We start from the raw sequence: 26765 nt of genomic DNA, 5'->3' as shown, positions 1-26765 counted from the left end.
TTTTCATCAGTTTATTGCATATCCACTGCTGTCTTCCTCCGCTCACTCCAGTACAGCATCAATGCTGTTGCTCAGACATTCCTACTTCTCCTAACACTTTACATTTCCTGTTATTCTCACTTGGAATGCTCGCCCCCCAGTAACCTACCTGGTCAAGTTCCCTCATAACCTACTCCACATCCCCACTCCCTGCCTCACACTGCTTGTTTTCTCTTCCTTGTTTTTCTCCATTTTACTTATCATTACCAACTGGGAATATCCACAACAGTATAAGCCCCACTGAGCATACAAATGGGATTTCTGCATTTTTCCCTCACTGGTATATCCCCAGACCTAAAACAGTCCTTGGCATATCGAAGGTATGCAACAAATGTTGGAAATACTATTTTTACGTGACTTTGATTTTTTTTTAAATTTGCTTCAACCTTTGAATTTGAACAGTTTTGTTTTTGATGAGACTAGTTTGCAAAGTTCACAGGATGTCTTTTTCATTGTTTTCTGCTCTGTGAATTCAAATCATGCTCCCTTGTTGTGGAATCTGGAGTTACAAAACACACCTCGAAGGACAGTCAAGATATTGGAGTACAGTTTATTATGCCAGCAGGTCCAAGGGGAATCAGTTCCCAATAAGGACCCTGATGTTTCTGAGAGGCCCAGTTTTATACCGCTCCCCCTGCCCCAGACCCCTCTACGTGACTGGTTACATATTAGCAACCTCTTTGTTGTATATGATTGAGTTTTACAAGTAGGTTAGGAGAACAAACAGTTAAGGTTAAAGTGGGGGAACAATGATTATACATCAAGGGGGGATGTCTCCATGGTTATTCTAACAGGGGCAGCCTGACCTCAACTACAATCTCCGTTTGTCACCTGTAGGGAGGGAAGTCTCCAGGAGACCTGGTTTTCACTAGCAAGTTTTGTCACTCTTGGGCAAGGTTCAGGCCCAGTTCACGTCCTGTCTTTAAGATGGATGATAGGCTTCAAGATGGAGTCTCTCCTGCTTTCCTCACACTGGCCCCAACACCCTAACAGATTCCTCCTTAGAAAAGGAAAGGCCTCTTTAAACTCAGTTTGAACTCATAGATTCATTCTGTCTGGATTTGGCTTCCTTACAAAGATACTGAATAAGAGACACTGATGTATAGAACAGTCTTATGGACTCTGTGGGAGAGGGAGAGGGTGGGAAGATTTGGGAGAATGGCATTGAAACATGTAAAATATCATGTATGAAATGAGATGCCAGTCCAGGTTCGATGCACGATACTGGATGCTTGGGGCTGGTGCACTGGGACGACCCAGAGGGATGGAATGGGGAGGGAGGAGGGAGGAGGGTTCAGGATGGGGAACACATGTATACCTGTGGCGGATTCATTTTGATATTTGGCAAATCTAATACAGTTATGTAAAGTTTAAAAATAAAATAAAATTAAAAAAAAAAAAAAAAAAAAAAAAAGAAGGTAGAAATCCCCTATCTCCCAAAAGAGTTGATCATATAAATTCCATTAAAAACTCGATTTAGTAATGTGAAAAAAAAAAAAAAAAAAAAAAAAACAAAGATACTGAATAGGCTTTTTCTTTTTTTACACCCCTTGTTAGGGCACATTTATCGTTTTGCTGCCTGCTCTCAACCAATGAAATACATACTTGTCTCTGACCATTTCAGTGCTGCTGGAGGTGATTCGTATTGCTTAATCCTTCATGGAGAGAATATAGATTGGAAGAATATTTTCCTGTGGATCTCTTCTCAATGAATCAAAGAGAAAATTTCAGGCTCCAATAATTTATAATGTATTATCTGGAAGGCAAGTTGTAGGAGAATGTTTTCCTAGAGAAACATTTATTTGTGCTCTGAGGAAGCAATATTCAGCCCCAAGGGGTGTGCAAGATGAACTACTGTGATGCAGAGACATTTACAGGAACTTCTATTTATATCTTTTCTGACTCTAAAAATAAGATTTAAGTATTTACTGTAAAAATTGGAACTGGACCCTTATTAAGTTTATATCAGACGGTTTTCAGGTAAAGTTATTGAGTTCTGAGGGCCAAGGCGGGAATGTGCAATTTGTAGGGTGGGACAGTAACACGAACTGAATTTCTTTGTCTTTTGTGACTATTGCAGTTTGTGTATACCCCTACACATTCTATATTGTTCATATTATATATTTAATATATAGAATTAATATGACATTCGTGTACTATAAGTATTATTTATATACGTTATCACCCTACAAATTATATTTCTCTAAATTTCACTAAATTAACTTTGGAAAAACTTATCCATATCGTCTATTATCATTAGCCATGGGTGCTTGGGCTGCATGTGTGATGTTTGTTTCATTGCAGGCTGAGCAGTGTATCGAGGGTCCATCCACCATGTGCTGTGTGTGGCTCAGAAAGCCCGTTTTGTGACCCCTGTGTTCTGAACCATGAGAGCAGGGAGGCAGCTGTTCCATCCAGGGTGGGAGGACTCGATGGCCCTCTTGGAAATGGAATTCTGCCTCTTCGAGAGTGCAGTGTGACGTTCCCACCATGTATTGTTAATACAAGGATTTGGTAGGTTTTTTTTTTTAGTAAGATAGCATATGTATGTAAGTTTTTAGAATTTGTACTAGAAGTCAAAGGGCTTCTCACTTTTAGCTAGTGGTAAAGAATCTACCTGCCAATGCAGGAGATACAAGAGATGCAGGTACGATCCCTGGGTCAGGAAGATCCCCTGGAGGTGGAAATGGCAATCCACTCCAGTATTCTTGCCTGGAAAATACAATGGACAGAGGAGTCTGGTGGGCTACAATCCAAGGGGTCGCAAAGAGTCGGACATGACTTAGCGACTGAGTACACACACATATGCCTGAATGGACCTTGAAATATAAATGCCGTCACCATAGTGATGGTTTTTTTTTATATATATAATGTATATATTAATACAATAATATGTTCATTACATGAATTAGTTACTTCTTTGGAGTTATGTGTTCACACACATTTTACTATTGGTGACAAACATTGCGTTAGGGTTATGGTGAAGGTTTATGAAAAAGTTAGCCTCTCCTTTCCTGTTTTCCATCTTTGTAGCCTACCATGTGAATCAAATTCTCCTTATTAAAGCCTGACTCCTTGGCTACCTTGAGACTTACACACTAAGAATTTCTGGAAATGGACACTGAAGTCAGTATTTTAAGCAAGTAACTGAGGTGACTCATACACACCAAAATGTAAGAACCACCGTGTTAGATGATGATTAAATATTTTTCTTCAATCTTAATTTTCAAAACAACTAGGCCCATTGGTACCTGTACTGTTGAAATTATACTATTATAAAAAATAAAATGAAGATAGCTAACTGAAGTTCTTTTTGAACACTCCTAATTTCCTTCCTGAAAAAGTTGCCTTAAAACTTTCTTGGGTGCAATCTCAAAAACGGCAGAATGATCTCTGTTCGTTTTGAAGGCAAACCATTCAAGATCACAGTAATCCACGTCTATGCTCCAACCAGTAATGCTGAAGAAGCTGAAGTTGAATGCTTCTATGAAGACCTACAAGACCTTCTAGAAATAACACCCAAAAAAGATGTCCTTTTAATTATAGGGGACTAGAATGCAAAAGTAGGAAGTCAAGAGATACCTGCAGTTAGCAGGCAAATTTGGCCTTGGAGTACAAAATGAAGCAGGGCAAAGGCTAACGAGTCTTTGCTAAGAGAACACACTGGCCATAGCACACACTTCCAACAACACAAGAGAAGACTCTACACATGGACATCACCACATGGTCAATACCGAAATCAGACTGATTATATTCTTTGCAGCCAAAGACGGAGAAGCTGTATACAGTCAGCAAAAACAAGACCAGGAGCTGACTGTGGCTCAGATCATGAACTCCTCATGGCCAAATTCAGACTTAAATTGAAGAAAGTGGGGAAAACCACTACAGCATTCAGATATGACCTAAATCAAATCCCTTATGATTATACAGTGGAAGTGAGAAATAGATTTAAGGGACTAGATCTGATAGACAGAGTGCCTGATGAACTATGGACGGAGGTTCATGACATTGTACAGGAGACAGGAAGCAAGACCATCCCCAAAAAACAGAAATGCAAAAAAGCAAAATGGCTGTCTGAGGAGGCCTTACAAATAGCTGTGAAAAGAGAAGCAAAAAGCAAAGGAGAAAAGGAAAGATATACCCATTTGAATGCAGAGTTCCAAAGAATAGCAAGGAGAGATAAGAAAGCCTTCCTAGGTGATCAATGCAAAGAAATAGAGGAAAACAATAGAATGGGAAAGACTAGAGATCTCTTGAAGAAAATCAGAGATACCAAAGGAACATTTCATGCAAAGATGGGCTCAATGAAGGACAGAAATGGTATGTACTGAACAGAAGCAGAAGATATTAAGAAGAGGTGGCAAGAATACACAGAATTATATATAAAAAAAAAATCTTCAAGACCCAGATAATCACGATGATGTGAACACTCATCTAGAGCCAGACATCCTGAAATTCGAAGTCAAGTGGGCCTTATGAAGCATCACTACAAAGCTAGTGGAGGTGATGGAATTCCAGTTGAGCTATTTCAGATCCTAAAAGATGATGCTGTGAAAGTGCTGTACGCAATATGCCAGCAAATTCAGAAAACTCAGCAGTGGCCACAGGACTGGAAAAGGTCAGTTTTCATTCCAATCCCAAAGAAAGGCAATGCCAAAGAATATTCAAACTACCACATAATTGTACTCATCTCACACACTAGCAAAGTAATGCTCAAAATTCTCCAAGCCAGTCTTCAACAGTATGTGAACCATGAACTTCCAGATGTTCAAGCTGGATTTAGGAAAAAGAAGGCAGAGGAACCAGAGATCAAATTGCCAACATTCATTGGATCATCGAGAAAGCAAGTGTTCCAGAAAAACATCTACTTCTGTGTTATTGACTATGCCAAAGCCTTTGACTGTGTGGATCACAACAAACTGGAAAATTCTTAAAGAGATGTGAATACCAGACAACCTGACCTGCCTCCTGAGAAATATGTATGCAGGTCAGGAAGCAACAGTTAGAATTGGACATGGAACAACAGATTGGTTCCAAATTGGAAAAGGAGTATGTCAAGGATGTATATTGTCCCCCTGCTTATTTAACTTATATGCAGAGTACATCATGCAAAATGCCGGGCTGGATGAAGCACAAGCTGGAATCAAGATTGCTGGGAGAAATATCAATAACCTCAGATATGCAGATAACACTACCCTTATGGCAGAAAGCAAAGAACTAAAGAGCCTCTTGATGAAAGTGAAAGAGGAGAGTGAAAAAGTTGGCTTAAAACTCAACATTCAGAAAACAAAGATCCTGGCATCCAATCTAAATACTTCATTGCAATTGATGGGGAAACAATGGAAAGTGAGAGGTTATATTTTGGGGCGCTCCAAAATCATTGCAGATGGTGACTGCAGCCATGAAATTAAAAGACAATTGCTCCTTGGAAGAAAAGCTATGACCAACCTAAACAGCATTTTAAAAAGCAGAGGCATGTCTTTGCCAGCAAAGATCCATCTAGTCAAAGCTATGGTTTTTCCAGTAGTCATGTATGGATGTGAGAGTTGGACTATAAAGAAAGCTGAGCATCAAAGAATTGATGCTTTTGAACTGTGGTGTTGGAGAAGACTCTTGAGAGTCCCTTGGACTGCAAGGAGATCCAACCAGTCCATCCTAGAGGAGATCAGTCCTGAATATTCATTGGAAGGACTGATGCTGAAGTTCAAACTCCAACTGATGTGAAGAACTGACTCATTGGAAAAGACTCTGATGTTGGGAAAGATTGAAGGCAGGAGGAGAAGGGAATGACAGAGGATGAGATGGTTGGATGGCATCACCAACTTGATGGACATGAGTCTGAGCAAGCTCCAGGTGTTGGTGAAGGACAGGGAAGCCTGGCGTGCTGCAGTCCATGGGGAGTCAGACACCACTGAGTGACTGAACTGAAGTGGAATTTCCTTCCTGTACCTTGTCTGATTACAACCTCTTTCTCCTATCCAAGAGTCAAGTTAAGAGAAATGATATTTAAGGAAGCCTGTCCAAGGGACTTCACCTTTTTTCACTGTTCTGTCCTAGGATCCAGTTAGACATGAGACAGCTAGTACTTAGTAGTCTGTTGTTGTTGTTTATAGAATTTCTTAAATTGAGTTATTTTTAAATGCTATCATTTCCCTTTTTATCAAAGGTTACAGCTTTAAAATTCACGATTTTTTATAAAAATAATTGAGGATACCATTCAATATCATCAGTTGAGCACTGTCTCCTGCAATGAAGTTCTATGAGGAATTACTTCTAGAATTCGACATTAGGAGAAATATTTATTCTCATTTAAACCTATCCTCTTTTCTAAGAATCATATAACCGTGCATCTAGCTTAAAGGCATATCAGGCAAACGCTGAGGTTTAAGTCCACTTATGTTACCCTTCAATGCTGTTTGTATTCTTTCATTAGTCCTGACTTCCTACACCATTTAATTAGTTGCTTGATAAACATTTTTTTATTGCATATCTTTTATGTAGTCACGTCTAATCCTTTTTGAATGGAACAGTATCTATATTTTTAATGTATATCTGCATATGTAAATTAAACATGAAATGACAGTGAATTTAGAATGTAAAAGAACTTGTGTATATGTACAACCACACATGTATGTACATGAACACATGGGCACACACCTAGCCCTTTTCTCTTGAAGGACTTTTCTCTTTTATTCTATTCTTCTAGCAACCTACTAAGTGTTGGGCACTGTACTAGAAGGGAAAGCCAAAAGATAATTGACTGACCATTTTGGGAGGCATGAAACAAGTTGTTGCTCCTATATCACTTTTTGATAAGGCTAACCTGGACCATTCTATTTAATACGGCATCATGCCCATTCCTTCTCACCCCCCGCACCCTTACTCATCCTTCCCTTTTGTCCATAGCACTTACCACTTTCTAACGTTAAATGTATTTATGTTTATTTTCTACATCCCCTACCTCGAAGTTCTGTGAGAACAGGATTTATCGGACTTTTCCATGACTTAGTCATCCCAACCACCTTGAGTAATACCTGGCATATAGTAGGTGCTTCATATTTGTTGAATGATTGAATAATTTTAATATAATTGCTGTAGGTACACCTACAAAGGAATGTTTAATTCACTGTGAGGGTGTGGAAAAGGCTTTCACAGAGGAGGTTACAAGAGAGCACAAGGTGGTAACAGAAAGATAATCCAGATACAAGACCAGATTACTCAGAAATAAGAAGGGTAAATTCGGTTATTGTGAGAGTACATAATACATAAATTGGTCTAAAACAAGACTGTAGAAAAAGCATTTTAGTGATGTGACAAAAATTCAATTCAACAAACATTATCCAGCAGCTACTGTTAAAAGACACTAATTTAGGAGCTTCAAAACCAACAAAAATTCTTGCTCACATTTTATCAGATGAAGATTGTGAAATACAATAGAATAAAAGAATACAAAATAGCAGGACAAAAATAGAAATTAAGAATTCTTGTAACAGTATAATAACATTAAACTACACAACTAAAATTTTCTAAAAATAAAACATGTTTTAAAACTACATAATTAACAACACAAAAGATTCAGTAGTAGAGGAACATGTTAGGTAGAGACATGATAAAATTTTTTAAAGACTCAAGTTTTGTTTTTGGAAATGAAACTACAGTGGCTGAGAAGTTTAGCACACATTGAATAGGATTAACAGCAGATTTGACAGTGTAGAAGAAAAGATCAGTGAATTTATAGACATAGCAAAAGAAACTATCCAAAATGAACAAGAGAAAAAAGCTCCCCAAATTCAGCAGCGTATTGATGAATTTTTTTGGACAATGTTAAGTAGCATAATATATGTATAATTAATTGGAGTCCCCAAAGGCCAGGAGCAAGGGAAGTAGAAAAAAATATAAGAAATAATAAAAGCCAAAATATTTTCAAAATTTGATAAAAACTATAAACCCACAGATCCAAAGAATTCAGCAAATCCAAAACATATGTGTAGGAGGAAAAAAAAAAAAAACTGTTGGTTTCTGTCATCAGTTTCTGGCACAGAGCTTGAAATCCTTTCCTAAATGATAAAAAATTCTCTTGTTCTAATATCTGCCTTTGATTGTCTCTGACACAGTGCTCCAAAAACCCTTGTAAATTCCTAAGTGGTAAGAGCACTAAAGAGCATCTTTTGTTCTATTTAAATGACTCTGAGTGGGCTTCTGGATGGAGCTGGTCACCAGAAAAACTAAACCTTGATTAGAAGCTTAGAATTTTTCAGCACTGGCTCCTCCATTTCTCCAGAGTGGGGAGAAGGGCTGGAACAGTTAATTGACCGTGCCTATGTGAGGAATCTTCATAAAATCTCTAGTATGGCATTCAGAGAATTGCCAGGTTGGCGAACACACATCCACCTGGAGGGTGACACACCCCAGCTCCATGGGGACAGAAGCTGCGCCCCCAGGCCACTCTCAGACTTCACCCTGTTTCTCTTCATCTGGCTGTTCATCTGGATCCTTTATCATATCCTTTAATAAGCTGGTAAATGTGTTTCCCTGAGTTTGGTGAGCCACTCTAGCAAATTAATCAAATCTAAGAGGGGGTCATTAGAATCTCTAGTTGGTTGGAAGCACAAGTGACCACCTGGGCTTGGGACGGACATCCGAAGCATGTGTGTGGGGCCTGGATTTACACTGTAGGACACCCAGCTGGTGGCATGTTGTGGAAAAGATCTACACATTTGGTGACCTGAAATGGTGTTTTGTGTACGGAGTAAAAAAGACCCACAGGAGATTGAACTAAAGATATTCCCTACAACAGGAGGGAAAGGCTGGATTTAGTTATCCACTCATCTGTTAATGGACACTTGGATTACTTCAACTTTTTGGCTATTGTGAATAATGCTGCTATGGCCACTGGTACGCAGGTATATGTGTGAGTTCCTGTTTTCAATTCTGCTTTTGGGAATATGCCTAGTAGTGGAATTGTTGGATCATGTAATAAATTTTATGTTTAAATTTTTGAAGAACTGGTGGACTATTTTCCACAGCAACTGTATCATTTTACATTCCCACTAGCAGTGCTAAAGGCTCTCAATTCTTCCATTCTTTTCTCCCTTAAAAAGAAAATTAATAAAAGGCCATCCTAATGGGCATGAAGTAGTATCTCATTGTGGTTTTGACTTACATTTTTCTAATGGCTAGTGATGTTGAACATCGAGTACTTATTGGCCATTTGTATATCTTCTGTGGAGAAATGTCTATTTATGTCTGTCATCCACTTTTGTTTTTTGGTTTAGTTTTAGTAATTCTTTATATAGTCTGGGTATTAATCCCTTATAGGTACATGCTTTATAATTATTCTCTCCTATTTTGGGGGCTGTCTTTTTCACTGTTAGTAGTGTCCTTTGGTGCACAAATGTTAATTTTGATGAAGTCCAATTTATCTTTGTGCTTTGGTTATCTGAACTTTTGGTGTCATATCAAATAAATCATTCCCAAATCCAAGGTCATGAAGGTTTACCCTACCTGTTTTCTTCTAAGAGATTTATTTTTCATTTGGGTCTTTGATCCACTTAAGGTGTAATCAGGTCTAAGAGTTCATGTTCACTCTTTATGTGGATATCCAGTTTTCCCAGTACCATTTATTGAAAGACTGTCCTTTCTCAATCATTTGACCACAAATGTGAGAGTTTGCCTCTGGGTATCAATTCTATTTCAAAGAGATTTTTGACTAGGCTCAGAGAGCTTCCAGGTTGGGGAACCAGAACTCTTTCGTGGGCCACCATGCTGGGCCCCTAACTTCACTGGGACAGAAGCTCCTTTGGGACCTCACACTATATATATATATATATAAATTTTTTTTTAATCTGGCAGTTGATTTATATCCTTTAATATCCTTTGTAATAAATCAGTAATATAGTGAGTAAACAGGTTTCCTAAGTTCTGTGAGCCTCTCTAGCAAATTAATCAAACCCAAGGAAGGGATTATGAAACGTCTGGTTTATAGCCAGTAATAATTTGGGCTTATGATTAGCAAGTGAAGTGGAGGGTAATTTTATAGGATTGAACCCTTAACATGTGGAATCTGATGTCATCTCTGGGTAATTAGTGTCAGAATTGAGTTGAATCATAAGACACCCAGCTGGTGTCAGAGAATTGCTTGGATGTGCAGGTAAATGCCCCCGACACACATTGAAAACTGGTGACCAGACCCTTTAGTAAGGCAATTGATAGTATTTGTCCACTGTGGCTTTACTTCTAAAATTCGAGCATAATAACAGTCTTGTTCCTCTTTCTTCCTTCTGTTGTACTTACCAAACAAAATCCTAATCCTGGTTATGTATAACTATCCATTCCTGTAAACCTGTATCCAAGTAGCTGGTCAAAGAGCACAATCATGCTGCTGGGTGTCAATGTAAACATATAGCCTCTGAGCTCAACCACTGCCTGACAATCCTTTTACACTTCTCTAGTATACATGCTCTACTCCAAGACAACTGATGACTCACCCATGGTAATTTATACCTTTCTCAAACTCTCATTATATTTGTAGGTTCAGGAAGCAACAGTTAGAAAAGGACATGGAACAACAGACTGGTTCCAAATAGGAAAAGGAGTACATCAAGGCTGTATATTGTCACCCTGCTTATTTAACTTATATGCAGAGTACATCATGAGAAACGCTGGGCTGGAAGAAGCACAAGCTGGAATCAAGATTGCTGGGAGAAATATCAATAACCTCAGATATGCAGATGACACCACCCTTATGGCAGAAAGTGTAGAGGAACTAAAAAGCCTCTTGATGAAAGTGAAAGAAGAGAGTGAAAAAGTTGGCTTAAAGCTCAACATTCAGAAAACTAAGATCATGGCATCTGGTCCCATCACTTCATGGGAAATAGATGAGGAAACAGTGGAAACAGTGTCAGACTTATTTTGGGGGGCTCCAAAATCACTGCAGATGGTGACTGCAGCCATGAAATTAAAAGACGCTTACTCCTTGGAAGGAAGGTTATGAACAAACTAGATAGCATATTGAAAAGCAGAGACATTACTTTGCCAACAAAGGTCCATCTAGTCAAGGCTATGGTTTTTCCAGTGGTCATTTATGGATATGAGAGTTGGACTGTGAAGAAAGCTGAGCACCGAAGAATTGATGCTTTTGAACTGTGATGTTGGAGAAGACTCTTGAGAGTCCCTTGGACTGCAAGGAGATCCAACCAGTCCATTCTGAAGGAGATCAGCCCTGGGATTTCTTTGGAAGGAATGATGCTAAAGCTGAAACTCCAGTACTTTGGCCACCTCATGTGAAGAGTTGACTCACTGGAAAAGACTCTGATGCTGGGAGGGATTGGGGGCAGGAGGAGAAGGGGACGACAGAGGATGAGATGGCTGGATGGCATCACTGACTCGATGGACGTGAGTCTGGGTGAACTCCGGGAGTTGGTGATGGACAGGGAGGCCTGGCGTGCTGCGATTCATGGGGTCACAAAGAGTGGGACACGACTGAGCGACTGAACTGAACTGAAAGAGTATCCATCTTACTACACAGCCCAGGAGACTGAGTCACAGACATACTTGACACTTGGTGGCAGAGCCAGTGGGGAGGAAGGGAGCCTCAGAGGTGAGCCTCCGATCTCTGAAGTAGGCAAGTTCACTAAGGGATGTTACAGGGGAGAGTCAAGCATTCTATGGGACAGCAGAAGAGAATGGGCATGGAAATGAGGGACTAAAGAGTGAAAATGTAGAACTTCTACATCCTTCTAACTCCAGGATTCTAGGATTCCATGTTGCTTCTTATATCTATCAAAATGTCTTGCTGAAACTTTTATTCCATCACAGCGTTAACAATGTTATGATATTTCTCTGGCCATCTCTTTAATGTTACGACATGTAACCAGTGACACAGTTGAAGGTTCTTGCAAAACTGCTGTTTGTCTCTTCTCTCCTCTCCCTCCCCAGTACCAAAATATGACAAAACACGTCTGACCCCACATTCCCTTTTCCTTATCACCTTCTCCTGACCTGTATAGCCAAATTTCTTCAAAGAGGGGTTTTCACGCACTCTCTAAATTTCCGTTCACCTCAGTTCTCGGGAATTTAGCTTTTGTTGCCACCACTTACCCTATTTTTGCTAAGACCATTTTGTAGTTGTTGGAGCCAATGGGCACTTTTCGTTATTTCCCTTTCCTGATCTCTACAGCACTTGGCACTGTTGGTTGGCTGCTCTCTCTTTGAACATCCTTCTTCCACAACATCATGCTTTTTGGGATCCATAACTCTACTTCTTGTTCTGCCCTCTAAGTGTTGGTGTCCCCCTAAGTTCTGTGCCCAACTCTGCTCCTTGTTGTTTTCATCCACACACCTTTGGCTTTCTCGAGCTCATACTTGCCATACTCGAGACCCTTGTGTTTAACTGCTTTTATTATTCCAGAGAAACTTTAATTTCAATACACCTGAAATCATACTGCATCTTTTGCCCACACTTCATTTTCTTTCATGTGCCACAAACATTTATCACCAATTCCCACCAGTTCTACATTTTCACTCTTTAGTCCCTCATTTCCATGCCCATTAACAATTCTTCCTTTCAGTCTTCATCTGAACCAATTCAATAAATTTTGGATCAGTTGTACTGTCAGTCAGGGCCCCATCTTTTCTGAACAAATTGCAGCCAATACGTTTTTGGCTGATTTTGAAATGATTTTCAACAATTAAAAGCCTAAACATGCTATTTATTACCTGCTTAAAATCTAGAGGATCAAGTTGAATTTCTTACTAAGCATTCCAGGACACCTGTAGCAGAGGGTCAAGGTTTCAAGCTTTCCTAGTTCTCTGTGTGTAAGGTGTGGGGAGGGCTCAAAGAGAGGGAGTTCAGGTTCTTCATCTGGGTGGCTGAAGGGTTAAAAATGTTACAATTATACTGCCTAATACAAGGTAGATGCTCAAGAAATGGCTACTCTTATTATGCTCCATGGTCCTACAGGATTACACTGAGTTCTCTGGATGCAGCTGGCCTGCTCTTTCCTGTTTCAGCTTGTACCTTAAACAGCCTCACCTTTAGTCTATCTGGTTAATTGCTACTCATTCTTAAATATTATACTGGGGTACAACTTCCATATCCAGCTTAGTCAGCTTGACATCACCGGCAAGTAGTCACCACTTAGGTAGAACTCACTTCCTCCTTTCTGCTCCCATTGTACACTGATTTGTGTCTCTTCTGATACTGCTATTAAAAAAAGAAAGGTTTGGTTTTAGACTATTTCAGCAAGTGTATGATTAGCTCCTTGCGGACAGGTGTTCATCATCTTTGTACGTCCATATCTAGCAGACAGACGCTTTACCGTCTGAGCCACCAGAGAAGCCAAGTCACCTGCAGGAATTCTAATCATCGAATCCTTGATAAGTAAATGTCCAAATTATGAGATATGCATAAACAAGGGGCAAGAAAATGAGCTTATAACTATTTTCTAAAATAAGCATTAACCATTTTTTGTTGGAAAATTCAGTCTCTTAGTTGAAGAAAAAATTCAAGCATTTGGTAAAAGCTTTTTTTCAGGATAACTTAAACAACACACTACCAGCTCTGCATATTCAAATGCAATGGTTTATTCCTTGAAGATTTTGTGAAGATTAAATGATAATCTTTCTTCTGGCCTCTCAGCACAGTGTCTGACATGTGGCAGTCATTTAAAAAGTTGGTCTTTAACATTATTATATTTATTCATAGATGTTTATATGAATGTTCACCCAGGCTCTTCTAAAATCTACATTACTGAATCAGCTAAATTTAGCACCCTTAGAAATGGATGCACTCTTTTAGGCCACAGGATACAATGTAGTAGCCTGCCAAGGTGTACTGAAAACTTTAAAAAGGTGTCATTAACATGTGACAGTGGTTACTTGTCCATGTTCATGTGTCAATACTAAACTGCCTCTTTAGAAAACCAACAAGCTGGCTTCTTAATACTGAGCACAGATGCTGTACTGCAAAGTCTAGGTCCTTAACTATCAGAATAATTCCAAAAACATAAGTTGGCAGTATTTTATATACTTGGAAGTCCATAATTCCCACAAGTGTTTTCATTCTAGCCTTCTAAATTTAGAGAACACACTTTAGTTATACATGGCAATTCAGTTATACATGGCAATGCAACAAATGAATAGGTTATAACATTTATTTCTCTATCCCGACTTTGCTATTATTGAAGTAAAATAATTGATATTTTATGATTATTATTCAGTGAAACTTTTTCTGGCAAGTCTTACCTGGAGTTTAAAAGTATTTAAAAATTACCAACAAACTTACTAGAAAAAAGAAAAACGTTGTTTGTTCTAACAAAATTTATTATGCAGTAATTACAAAGATTAAAGATTCTTCCATCTCAAATAAAAATAACTGTTATAATTACACACATAATATAGTACCTTAGAGTGAGTCCAATAAATATCACAGGAAGTACAGGGCATTTTCAACTGCAGAGACACATACTTTCTCACAGTGTGTGACACAGGAGAGCCTGCTCACATAATGATCTGTATAAGGTCATGCTCTTAGTAACAGTCCACACAGAACTGTGCCAAAGCAGTTCTTTCAGAACGTGAAGTACCGGGCAAACCACTCCTGGCGCTGGGGATCTGGAGAAGCCACCGGGGAAGCTTCACTCTGAGGAGGACTGGATTCATAAAGAGAGAAACATGTAACCCAGCGTTAAGCTGTTTTGCAAAATGAAGGGAAAAGCACATAAAACATGAGGGCAGACGACCACAACTAGTTCCCTATGTCAGGAGATGCGTTTTAAAGCTTGGCTATTTCCTCTACACTAGACGGGGTCTCCCCTCCAGGAGAGTGCAGAAGCAGCTCAGATGAAGTCCGTTAAGGAGAAGCCATGTTACACAACAATTACAAAAAAAAAAAAAAAAGAAAACAAACCCAAATATCAGACAGTTGAGAAAAGTAACGTGACCCTCTTTGAACAAAAAAGTTCAGGAGGAACTGCAGGAAATAAGAACAAGAAAACATTCTTCTCGTTCAGCACCTTTTTGCTTTTCATTAATTAAAATTTTTTTAGAATCTGACACAAGTATTTCTTACAGATGTGTCCTTAAATATAACTAATTTAAGTGACTAAACCATGGTATAATATTTTTCTGTATGTGTATTCAAACTTTCATAATTCCACAAGCAGATACTCTAGGGGAAAGGAATGTATTAAAAAGCCAATTTCCCCTCCATCTTCGAAGTTATATACTTTATATTTATCTTAACTCTAACTAAAGATTCTTTGGGCTAGTTAAGAAAATAAAAGCATCCCTACCGTCTTTGGGGGCAATTACAAGGCACGCAACAATGTGTAATGGAAACTCCAGTAGCCATGTTCCTTGAGCCCATGCACATGCATCTTAATGATACCTGAACATACCCATGCACGAGGGAAAATAAGCAACACAAAGTATTTAGCAGGAGATACATTCAAACGTGTATTTGACTATTTTTCATTCTTGCTATCTTCTTTTCTATTTGAAATAATGTCATTAACTAGTCATTAATCAGTTTAGAAAAAAAAGTAGTTTACCTGTAAGATTATTATTAGTGACACGGAGATTTAGTAAGAACAAGTCAAAAAATTTTAAAACAGCACAAAATCAGTAAGCATAAAATAACAGTACTTTCTGACTTTAATTATTTCATGAGTAAACAAATAATTTCATTTTAATTTTACGTGTTAATACATTTACTTGAGAACTCTGAGATAAAATTGGAATGTTAACTACAAAACTTTTCTTCTAAATTTCCTACTTTTATCATTAAGTTCCCAGAGCTTATATATTTTTTTATTTTGGCAAGAAGCATATATGTTTATAAATAAGCAAGGGGAAAATAAACAGATAAGAAACAAAAGCCACTTAATAAAAAATATTTTGAATTTCTAATAAGGATGGGTTGTTAATGAAAAATTGGTGATAATTCTTACATATTAAAATTCTAAGCATATAATTACATTAGCACCTCTTTAAGCATTTAGAAAACTGACCGACAACAAAATAGAAAAAATGTTTTTAACAGTCAAAAAGGAGTTCTCTAGAGAGGTGATAAATATATTTTGAAGATATTTCACAGTAAAATTTCTTTTGCTAGGCTGTTCTTAAAGTAGTAGATTTCTGCAATGTAAGAAGGTAAATTTCTCAAGTTAAAAAAGAAAAAACTGCACTGGTGAGACAGGGCTCACCTCAGAAATGTCTTGGGCTCTTTGGGTGGCACAGGCTGAGGAAGTGGCTTGCTGCTGTTGAACTCAATATCATGGACGGGAGAGTTAGGAATGGGATCCAGGCGGTTAGGATGTCCATTGCCCACTCCACCAGATTCCAGAGCACTTAGATTGGGAACACTCACAAACCTGTTTGTTGGTGACTTATCGTTCTTCTTCTTTTGCTGCATTAAAAATAATACATGTGAGGACAGTGCCTGCATGAGAACGAATGAGAAAACAGGGAGAGTAGAAGAAATAAATTTGGCATGGGAAAATTTTGGAAGCTGGATGTTAAAACGAACCAGTGTTACCCAAAATGTGGTCTGGGGATCTTTGGAGGTGTTCTTTATCTACATGGAACCCTCACAGATAGGCATACTGCTCGGACAGAAAGAATGAGGAAGAAATGTTTAGGAATGGTTCATGGAGAGGAGGGTGGGTGGAGAGAAGGCCAAGGGGTAAAGACTACCGGGAGGGAAAGAGGGAAAGAGTACATCTCATGGATCTCACGAGGTTGCATGGGTTTAGGCTAAAATGAGGAAAAGGTGAAAAGTTAACATAATTTTAAAAGAGAGGTCCGTGAACTTTAGCCATCTGTCAAAGGGAGGCAGTCCTTGCCTGGAAAATAAAAGGAATGAGAAAATGCTTGGCAAAGTTAGTTTGAAACAAATCTCACATTTCTACCTAGAACTTAGATCTGACCTAGAGAAATAATTTGGTTTTAAATTCACTATACCATCTCTCTGAAGAGGGAAAATGAAATCTGTATACTTAAGTCTCATTTATCAATTCATTGGTAGTATCATAATTAGCTCACAATCTTTTAAGACATTTAAAAGTTATAAAACAAAAGTGATCAGTGTAATCTTTTAACTGGTCTTTAAAACTGACAGATGAAAACAGCAATACAACTGTGGATTGTTAATATCTATTGGCTTTCAAATCATTAGCTTTAAGCTCTATTCATTTGTAGAATTAATGAACATCATCTTGCTATGTGGAATAAAAATTAACATGTATATTTTGAATATTCCCATCTTTTATTAAAAGTGTGCTAATTAAATGTATGAAATAATTTTTTTGTAAGATGACTCCAGAATTTTAAAAAAAGACAATAGACAAGATGGTCCTTTTCCTTATGTATAATGATCTCATTATCTAGACATTGTCCTCTATGTCATTTTCTGTGAATCATAAAGTCCCAGGAAAGAAGCCTATTTTAGCATAACTGCAAAAATAAAGGGTGATACCGTCTTCAGAATTATTTGTGAAAACTGAGTCACTACTAGGAGTCAAAATTTATGAAGATGTATCTTTGGCATTTTCTTGTTCTAGTCATAAGAGGGCATAATCAAAACTACTTAAGTTTTTTATTTTAAGAAATCAAAAGTATCATTGACAACATTCTACAACAATGATCTTGTGACTAAAAATGTAATTCTAATAAAATAAGTAAAAATAAAATATTTATAATCTTGTTTTAACAAGTCTCATAATCTAGCTTTTTAATTAAAAGCTTCAGTTCAGTTCAGTCGCTCAGTCATATCCGACTCTTTGCAACCCCATGAATCGCAGCACGCCAGGCCTCCCTGTCCATCACCATCTCCCGGAGTTCACTCAAACTCTTATGTCACCTAAATAATGAATTTAAAAACTGAAACTAACTATATTCATTAATTCACCAATTATTTTTTTTTGCAAAGGCTCTATATGCCATTCCATTTTACAAATCATTTAAGTCATTTTAGAAAACAGTTTACAGTTTGAAGCAGTTTAACTTGTAAAGGAAGGATAGATCCCATCTTCTTAACAGAAGTTTTATGAGCTTGGAAAGCAGAAGTTTTTCTGGCTAAAGGCCTAAGAGAAATTAGGTATGATGTGAAAATTAATGAAATACGAATTGGGAAAAAAACCAGCTTTAGCACTGGCATTTTTATTTCTACTACTATATGCTAAAAGATATGTAATCCCTATAAAGCCAACATACATAACTATTCTTTATTACTTGCTTTATTCACTAGAGTGATTTGTTCTAGCTTATAAGAAAATATGACCTTTTGCTACTGAACAAATATTTACTAAGTCTCCATTATACCTACAGTACCACAACAGGAGCCAGAGTAGTCTGGGGCACCAAGAGGTACAAGGCTTAGCCATGTCCATTTCATTTGTCTATAAGGCTCTTCTATCTGTCCTAAGACAGCAACAGAATGTTAGAATAGGTCATTTTCAATGTTAATTATCAAAAAAAGGTGATAAGGCCATGAGAAATAAGGCCATTGTCTGAAGACGAGTAGGTAACAAAATGCATGTCCAACCCAAGGCCCATTATGATGGCAGGGAGAGCTGTTGGGGATATACTGCTTGGAGTACTTTTCAAGATTCCCCAGAGCATAGTGAACACTAAGGAAATGATGGAAATTATCTTGAAAAGACTCAGAAGTTAGCTTTAAAAAAAAAAAAAGATATGAAAAATGAAATGGTATAAGGAATATGAATTCTCAGCAAATAAATGAATGTTATTAGCATCTAATTCTGAAAATTAGTACACAAAGAATTCATAGATTTAGTCCTAGATTATTAAATTTAAGGAAACACTTTTTGGAAGCTTTATCCTATGCTGCTCTAAATATTTTATAAAAATTTTAATCACATTTAAAACCACATTCCTATTTTACAATGTTTATAGCACATACCTTCATCAGTGGATTAATAACACCAACCGTAGGACTTGAGTTAAACACTTTGTTGAAGTTAGTTTCTCGATTGACTAATTCCAGCTGATAAAATTTATTATCCTCCTATGCAAAAGGATTACAAACATTTCTTAAACATTTTCTATTGACTATTTAAATCTTAAACTATATAAATGCCATTTCGTTCAAAATTTAATACAAAACCTGAATGAAAATTTATATACATTATTCAGAGTTCTAGACCTAATTGCCAGGGTCTTAAAGTTGGCGGGTTGGTAAGTTCTCAACACCTTTAAAACCTTATGCTCTGGGACTCCTCTCTACCCTTTCATACCTCTTCCTCCAAGGCTAGAGCTAAACGCTCTATTTGGCCCATCTCTTTTCCAGAGGGTTGACTGTGTGTTTTGATTAGGCTTAACTTGTATTCATGAAGCTGTGTGCATGGCTGAGTTGTTTCCGTCTATGAAGATGACACTTTGGTGTATCATTTGGTGAGTCCTAATCTGCTCTCTGAGACATCAATATATATCAGCAGTGGTAACCACAGAATGGAGAAAAAGTGAATGGTCCATACAGAGATAAGCCCTTTGCCTTTCGTTTCACCAAGTGCTTCCTACAATCAGACTGTAGGAAGTAAACACATAAGTAAATGGATCTCTGTGTTGTGAACGGCAGGGCTATGCTCTAGTAGAACTAGATCATTCAGCTCCCTTCTAGTTACCACTGACTATAATTTGCATTGTTAATCTTAGCCCACGGGCCTCACAGTTCATAGAATCAGGGAGTAGTGAAAAGACTCTACACTACCCTGTGGCTAGAACTGGAAAATCAACAGCGATTTCTACCACAGATTAAAAAATAGTAATACATTTGCTGATTTTATAGATGGAATATAAGGTCATTTTTCTGAATCTACTGCTATCAGAGCAAGCTAAGTTGCATGTGCTCATGTTCACAAAGCTTGGGAAAATGGGTGTTTAGCAGGATGAAGTAGCTCATACTCTGTCTTTCCAATGCCTGCTTCTGGGTTTCATCTATGAACCCCCAGTCAACTACCTGTTGCTTTTGGCAGGAACTTCTAATGCCATGAAACAGGATGGCTTTCCTAAATGCTTCAAGAAACATGTTAAGGAACAAGAACTTCAAATATAAACACTCTTAGACTCTCTTTGCACATTAATATCCAAAGCTGTTATGAAGAAATCAATGAGCAAATACAATGGTTAGCATTCCATTTCTAGTTTTACTCCGATTTTTATTTGTCAGTGGCAGTAAAAAGCAATATTTTACTTACTGACCAGGTCATATAATTTTAGAAGATTCTGAAATGTTTTATGAATTTTAAAACATTTGTGTATTTTTATTCTTGAAGAATAATGACTCTAATGAAAGCAGTATATTTATTGTTAAATCTGTATTTTCTTCCCTGATGGACTTCTCAGAGCCCCTAACACCTCAGTGTGCATCAAGACTCTCAACAGAGAGCCGGTAGCTTTTGTTAGGGAAACCCTAAGACAATGGAATCCTTTTTCCATGAAGTATGTCTTTGGATCAGGTTTTGGTGGAATACACTTTAGGAAGTTAACATGACTAATTGGAAGTACAGACTGCAGGCTAATGCATGTATGTGCTGAATGTTCTTTTCCATCCAATTCTAATTCTACATGTACAGTACATACACACACACACACTTCAATAGTTTATTAACTGTACACTGGCAATGACATATTACTGAACATTCAATATGTATTAAAAAGCATTTTTTAAAAAAATTACTGAAAAAAATCTCCTTACACTAATACCAAGTTTAAATTTTAAAACTGTATTTATCCTTGTAAAACATTTTAACAAATGTTCAATCATAATACATATTTTGTACTTTTTCACCTTTTGTTTAGCATTACTTAAAAATGTTTTCCCATTCAACAGTCTATTAATTATTAACATAGTTACACCATAACCTCCCACTTTGCAAAACCAAAACAATTTACCATTAGCTTCTTTATGACCTGGTCTCTTTCTGTAAGCATGGCTTTTAATTCTGCAATCATCTGTATATCTTCTGGTTTTGATTCTCTCATTAGATATTTTTCTTCCATCTCTTCTAGTCTAAAAACAAGAAAACCTTTAGTTCATTGATATGATGCAAACATTATTTTGTAATGCCTATATTTTTCAAATTAGTCCAGCTGAACACACAAAATTTACATAGTCAAACAAAGATTTTTCCTAAAACTTGTAAACATCATGACTACCTCAAGAGTTAGTGTTACTTCATGGAACTCTGCTCAATGTTATGTGACAGCCTGGATGGGGAGGGGAGTTTAGGGGAGAATGAATACATGAATAAGTATGGCTGAGTCTGTCTGCTGTTCTCCTGAAACTGTCACAACATTGTTAATTGGCTATACCCCAATACAAATAAAAAGTTAAAAAAAAAAGAGAGGTCGTGTTATTTAAGGCTCTTTAAGGGTAGATGGTGTTATTAGAGACTTTGCAGATCACTGGTGGCTCAGAGGTTAAAGCGTCTGCCTCTAATGCGGGAGACCTAGGCTCGATTCCTGAGTCAGGAAGATCCTCTGGAGAAGGAAATGGCAACCCACTCCAGTACTCTTGCCTGGAGGATCCCATGGACGGAGGAGCCTGGTGGGCTACAGGCCATGGGGTCGCAAAGAGTTGGACACGACTGAGCGACTTCACTTTGTAAGAATTCACTCATTTTTAAGTTGTTTAAGTATATACGGGAATAAGGTGAGGTATGTGCTGTAGAAGAAATAATATACTAACCTAGCAATGCTGGCTTGATGCTGGACATGTAGGCTTACTATTGAGAGAATTTACCACACATACAATATTGTGTGATGACAGAAGGTGCGGTAACATACATAAAAAGGACAAACGGTACAGAGGAAAGGGGAACAAAGCACACAAACAAATGACCTCATTCTTTCCTGGTTTATGGGAAATGCAGCTTACAAATTCCATGTATCAGCTGGTACATATAAACTGGAAAAAAAAAATGGTTCACTGGATAATAAGAAGAATTATATTTCCTTCTGGGCCTGTTCATCTGCCCTGGAGGAAGTGAGAAGGTAACAGAACTAAATGTCACTGAAGATTCTAGAACAGAGGCCACTTTTATGAACAGAGGTGCTACAGACCCTGCAGAGTCTAAGGATAGGACAGGGCTCAGTGAAGAGGATGGAAATAGAAACCGCTAGCTTAGTCTGAAAAAAGAAAAAAAAGCACTCTGAAATTTAGACTATTCAAATAATTAGAATACTTTTAAAACTTGTTTTCAAAATACAAAGAATAAACTTAAGCTCAATAAAACTTACAGTTAATGAAAATTGACAGAAAAATGTATTTACTCAATATTGAGAAACTTCTAGATGATCTATTCTCTAGGATTTGATAAGCCATTCCCACCCACCACCAGCCCCCACACACAATACCAGAGGGGTACCAGAATCTCTGCATTTTTTGTACTTTCAGTAAACTCCACTAACTCAGCTCAGGCCAAAGACTTGGAGATAACATTTTTGGTTCCCTATCCAGCCCCGTGGCTAAAGTTCTACTCTGGGAAGTAGGGAAGTAAGACGGGGAGAAGTGTGGAGCGAGGGAGCAGCTGTCTCAGGATCCGCTGGGACTTTGTTAGTCCAGTGTGAGGCTCGTTTCACTAACATCAGTTGTCTGCTGCTGTGACAAGTCACTGAGCTCATATACAGTAACCTTGCATTTTATCATGACGTGGCACTGTACTGGCAAAGGTCTATATATTTTACGGGCAGTGGTTTTGAGAAGCTTGAGAAACAGGGAAAAGGGCATTTGTGTTTCACACCACAGCAGCCACAAGGGGTCACTGGAGCACTTTATCAGTTAAAAATAAGGTACAGGATTTTTGAGCTGTTTCCTGAGACTGTACAAAAATACCTGGTAATAAATGGTGGTTAAAAAAAGAAAAATCTTAATTTAAAGCCTTATTTTAAACCATTATGTTGATCTTTTTGTACCAGTACAATGAGAAGTCAAGGTAAAGTGAGTCTAAAACAGTCAGTTAAGATCCCTGAACCACCTTTCTGCATAATAAAGGTCTCTACTTAAATCCCAGTGTATGTTTTTGTTTTAACATTCTTTACCTACAGAATTATCAGTTAATCTTCTCCACAAAATATCTTTACAGCACCAAGATTTTTTTTAAAGATACCTGGATATTAAATGGAAAAAATAATTGATTAAATTGAAGAAACATCCATATAAACACAAATGAGAAAGCATTAAAGGAGAGAACAAGTAATATGATGAAGATTTAATCTGCAAACGTATTTCAAGAATTACCAGTCTTTCAAACTCCTGATGGGGGGAGTACACTTGGTACTCTTCCTATATCCACTCAAGTCAACACCCATCAATCTTTCTTCAATTGCCCCACATAGTTCTCTAAGCCAGCTGCTTACCAAAGACTAGGTGTGAACAACTAGTAATACAGGAGATGGTTTTTAGTTTGTTCTCCTTTAATCATTTGGATTATGAAGAGAAAAGTCTGTTTGGTTCTGTGTATCTTGAATGGCCTTCATAACATATATGCTTATTACACTGTTCCACAACTCTCAAGCAGGCCTTGGGCATCACTGCTGCTGCTGCTGCTAAGTCGCTTCAGTCGTGTCTGACTCTGTACGACCCCATAGACGGCAGCCCACCAGGCTCCCCCATCCCTGGGATTCTCCAGGCAAGAACACTGGAGTGGGTTGCCATTTCCTTCTCCAATGCATGAAAGTGAAAAGTGAAAGGAAGTTGCTCAGTCGTGTCCGACTGTTAGCGATCCCATGGACGGCAGCCCACCAGGCTCCTCCGTCCATGGGATTTTTCAGGCAAGAGTACTGGAGTGGGGTGCCATTGCCTTCTCCTGGGCATCAGTGCTAGCCAGGATCTAATAACATTGTTGTATTTTCAAGAAACTATATAATTATAGCTTTGCTTCTATTTAGAATAATGAAAAATATTTTTCAGTAGTAATAATGGTTTAACTGCAGAGTTAAAAATTTAACAGGAAAAGCTGATTAAAATGAGTCAATTAAAAATATTAAGAAAATAGTATCATAGGTGGACAGAAATTACCAATTTCCCAAAGGCTTTATAGGAAAGATTAAAGCCTAGCAAACACTGCCTTGAGGGAACCATGCAAGTACATACAGCCTTTTACTCTAATGGGAATACAGATTCCCATTAGAAGTAACACAAAGAGCGAAGAGACAGAAGTAGAGCATATAAAATTATTAATTAGGGTCACCAGGCATACATGCCCCACCCCCTTTTTTTTTTTTTCACTCTGAGAGTATATAGGTCAGTGTCTATGGTTCCTGGACAACACTAACCAAAACTATGAATGCTTAAAAAGCTGCATAAGAACATAAGAATTTTCCAAGTTGATAGTCCTTCTACGTTTTTAAAATAACTGACCAAAAAAAAAAAAAAATCAGTAAGTTGAGCTTTTAGAGCCAAACAACAATAGTCACATATCTATTTTAGAATTTTAATTGTATAAGATGAAAGAACTCTAATATACCACCTTTCTCCTATAGCCTTAAGGAAAGGAAATAAAGTAATTCAAGCAGTATAACATTAAACTTTTCTTTTCACATAAATTATAGGCACAGACTCAACCTTGTGACAATAGAACCACCTACATCCTGACCTCACAAAGATTATGAAAATAACTTTATGGCAATTTAAAAATCAAACAACAATGAACTACTAGGGTACTATATTAAAAACTCAAACAACTTTTAAAGAGTAAGTAATTCTAATGCGGTGGAGAACTTCTTTTTAATTAGGGATTATTGACGCAGTGGTAAAGAATCCGTCTGTTCATGCAGGAAAAGCAAGAAACAGGTTTGATCCCTGGGTCAGGAAGATCCCTGGAAGAGGAAATGGCAACCCACTCCAGTATTTTTGACTGGAGAATCCCATGGACAGAAGAGCCTAGCGGGCTACAGTCCAAGGGGTCACAAAGAGTCAGACGCAACTGAGCAACTGAGCATAAAAACACAGCACAAATCTACTTAAAGTCCAAGTACAGAAACAGTGACAGACTATTTTTTGGGCTCCAAAATCACTGCAGATGGTGCCTGCAGCCATGAAATTAAAAGACGCTTACTCCTTGGAAGGAAAGTTACGACCAACCTAGACAGCATATTCAAAAGCAGAGACATTACTTTGCCAACAAAGATCTGTCTAGTCAAGGCTATGGTTTTTCCAGTGGTCATGTATGGATGTGAGAGTTGGACTGTAAAGAAAGCTGAGCACTGAAGAATTGATGCTTTTGAACTGTGGTGTTAGAGAAGACTCTTGAGAGTCTCTTGGACTGCAAGGAGATCCAACCAGTTCATCCTAAAGGATATCAGTCCTGAATATTCATTGGAAGAACTAATGCTGAAGCTGAGATTCCAATACTTTGGCTACCTGATGGGAAGAACTGACTCACTGGAAAAGACCCTGATGCTGGGGAAGACTGAAGGCAGGAGGAGAAGGGGACGACAGAGGATGAGATGGTTGGATGGCATGACCGACTCAATGGACATGAGTTTGAGTAAACTCCAGGAGTTGATGATGGACAGAGAGGCCTGGTGTGCTGCAGTCCATGAGGTCGCAAAGAGTGGGACACAACTGAGCGACTGAACTGAACAGAAACTCAGTGTTTCCCCCAAGAAGAAATTATCTTTTGGCTTCAGTACAGTGCCACAGTGCTAAGTTGCTTCAGTTGTGTCCAACTCTTTGTGACCCCATGGACTGTAGCCCGCCCGGCTCCTCTGTCCATGGGATTTTTCAGGCAAGAATACTGGAAAGCTTTGCCATGCCCTCCTCCAAGGGATTTTCCCAACCCACGGATAGGACCTGTGTCTGTCTCCCGCACTGGCAGGTGGGTTCTTTACGACTAGCGCCACCTGGGAAGCCCTCAGTACAGTGAGAAAGTGGAAGTCACTCAGTCATGTCCGACTCTTTGCAACCCCATGGACTATACAGTCCATGGAATTCACCAGGCCAGAATACTGGAGTGGGTAGCCTTTCCCTTCTCCAGGGGATCTTCCCAACCCAGGGATCAAACCCAGGTCTCCTGCATCGCAGGCAGATTCTTTACCAGCTGAGCCACAAGGGAAGCCCAGTACAGTGAGAAGTTAAGGTAAAATAACCTAAACAATAATCATCTCTGAGGCAAATCACCTTTTTTTTTGCGTAATATAGTCTGCCATGACTCCAAGTTCTGTGTATATTTACATTTAGCTCAAACACAATTCTTTAAAAAATAGCCCATTCTCTCATTTGTTTCTAAAACAAAAACCATGACGTATTTCTTAGATACAATGTTTTTACTAAGATACTATACCATTCAAAAAAAAATAAAATGATTTCTATAGAATATCTAAAAACCTAAGTAGGCTTTAACACCCAGCACTAGAGAAGATTGCTGGTAATCATTCTGTAACAGATACAGAAGTCTTATCACTATTTCTACAATGTTCTCTAGGTTCTCTCCTTTAAATTTCTGTCCCCATTTCATTTCCCTGGAGTTCAAACAAGGGCTTGGGACAGGAACAGAAACAAATGTCCAGTTGCTTCAGAGGCCCCTCTGCTCCTGATTTCAACCTTGCAGGTGGACCCACCTTCCACTGGTCCCTCCAACACACCCACTGCTGAGGATCCACAGGGGGTTCCTGATTTTGAAGCTTCAAAGTCAGCATGCAGTTGACTAGGAACTTTAATAGGGTGCCCTTAGTTCTTTGAAACAGGCTGAAAGTAGTCCAAA

The 26765-nt window shown here is 38.2% G+C and overlaps 1 protein-coding gene and 1 long non-coding RNA gene across 8 annotated transcripts in view; one reads left to right on the top strand and one right to left on the bottom strand.

Annotated features, from left to right (window-relative positions):
- LOC129619746 (uncharacterized) overlaps positions 1-26765 on the top strand; it is a 48878-nt gene that overhangs the window by 2556 nt on the left and 19557 nt on the right. The gene's annotated exons all lie outside the window — the stretch shown is intronic.
- The window catches only part of FAM184A (family with sequence similarity 184 member A), a 124655-nt gene continuing 112230 nt past the window's right edge, over positions 14341-26765 (bottom strand). The window contains exons 15-19 of one of the 6 annotated variants that reach the window (XR_008698076.1): positions 20953-21070; positions 18962-19066; positions 16245-16480; positions 15333-15427; positions 14341-14690 (exon numbers count right to left, since the gene is read on the bottom strand). Coding sequence is in view for 5 of the 6 variants with exons in the window: in XM_055535053.1 (XP_055391028.1) it covers positions 14609-14690; positions 16245-16480; positions 18962-19066; positions 20953-21070 (541 nt within the window). In the remaining variant the exon portion in view is untranslated. Of the gene's footprint in view, positions 14691-15332; positions 15428-16244; positions 16481-17654; positions 17900-18961; positions 19067-20952; positions 21071-26765 lie in introns of those variants that run through there. The other 5 variants (XM_055535055.1, XM_055535056.1, XM_055535053.1 and 2 more) reach the window with 5 other exon arrangements.

Source organism: Bubalus kerabau, chromosome 9, assembly GCF_029407905.1.
Source record: "Bubalus kerabau isolate K-KA32 ecotype Philippines breed swamp buffalo chromosome 9, PCC_UOA_SB_1v2, whole genome shotgun sequence".
Taxonomy (NCBI): domain Eukaryota; kingdom Metazoa; phylum Chordata; class Mammalia; order Artiodactyla; family Bovidae; genus Bubalus; species Bubalus kerabau.
The sequence above is the reverse complement of the archived record's forward strand: the minus strand, read 5'-3'. Positions and strand labels throughout refer to the sequence as shown.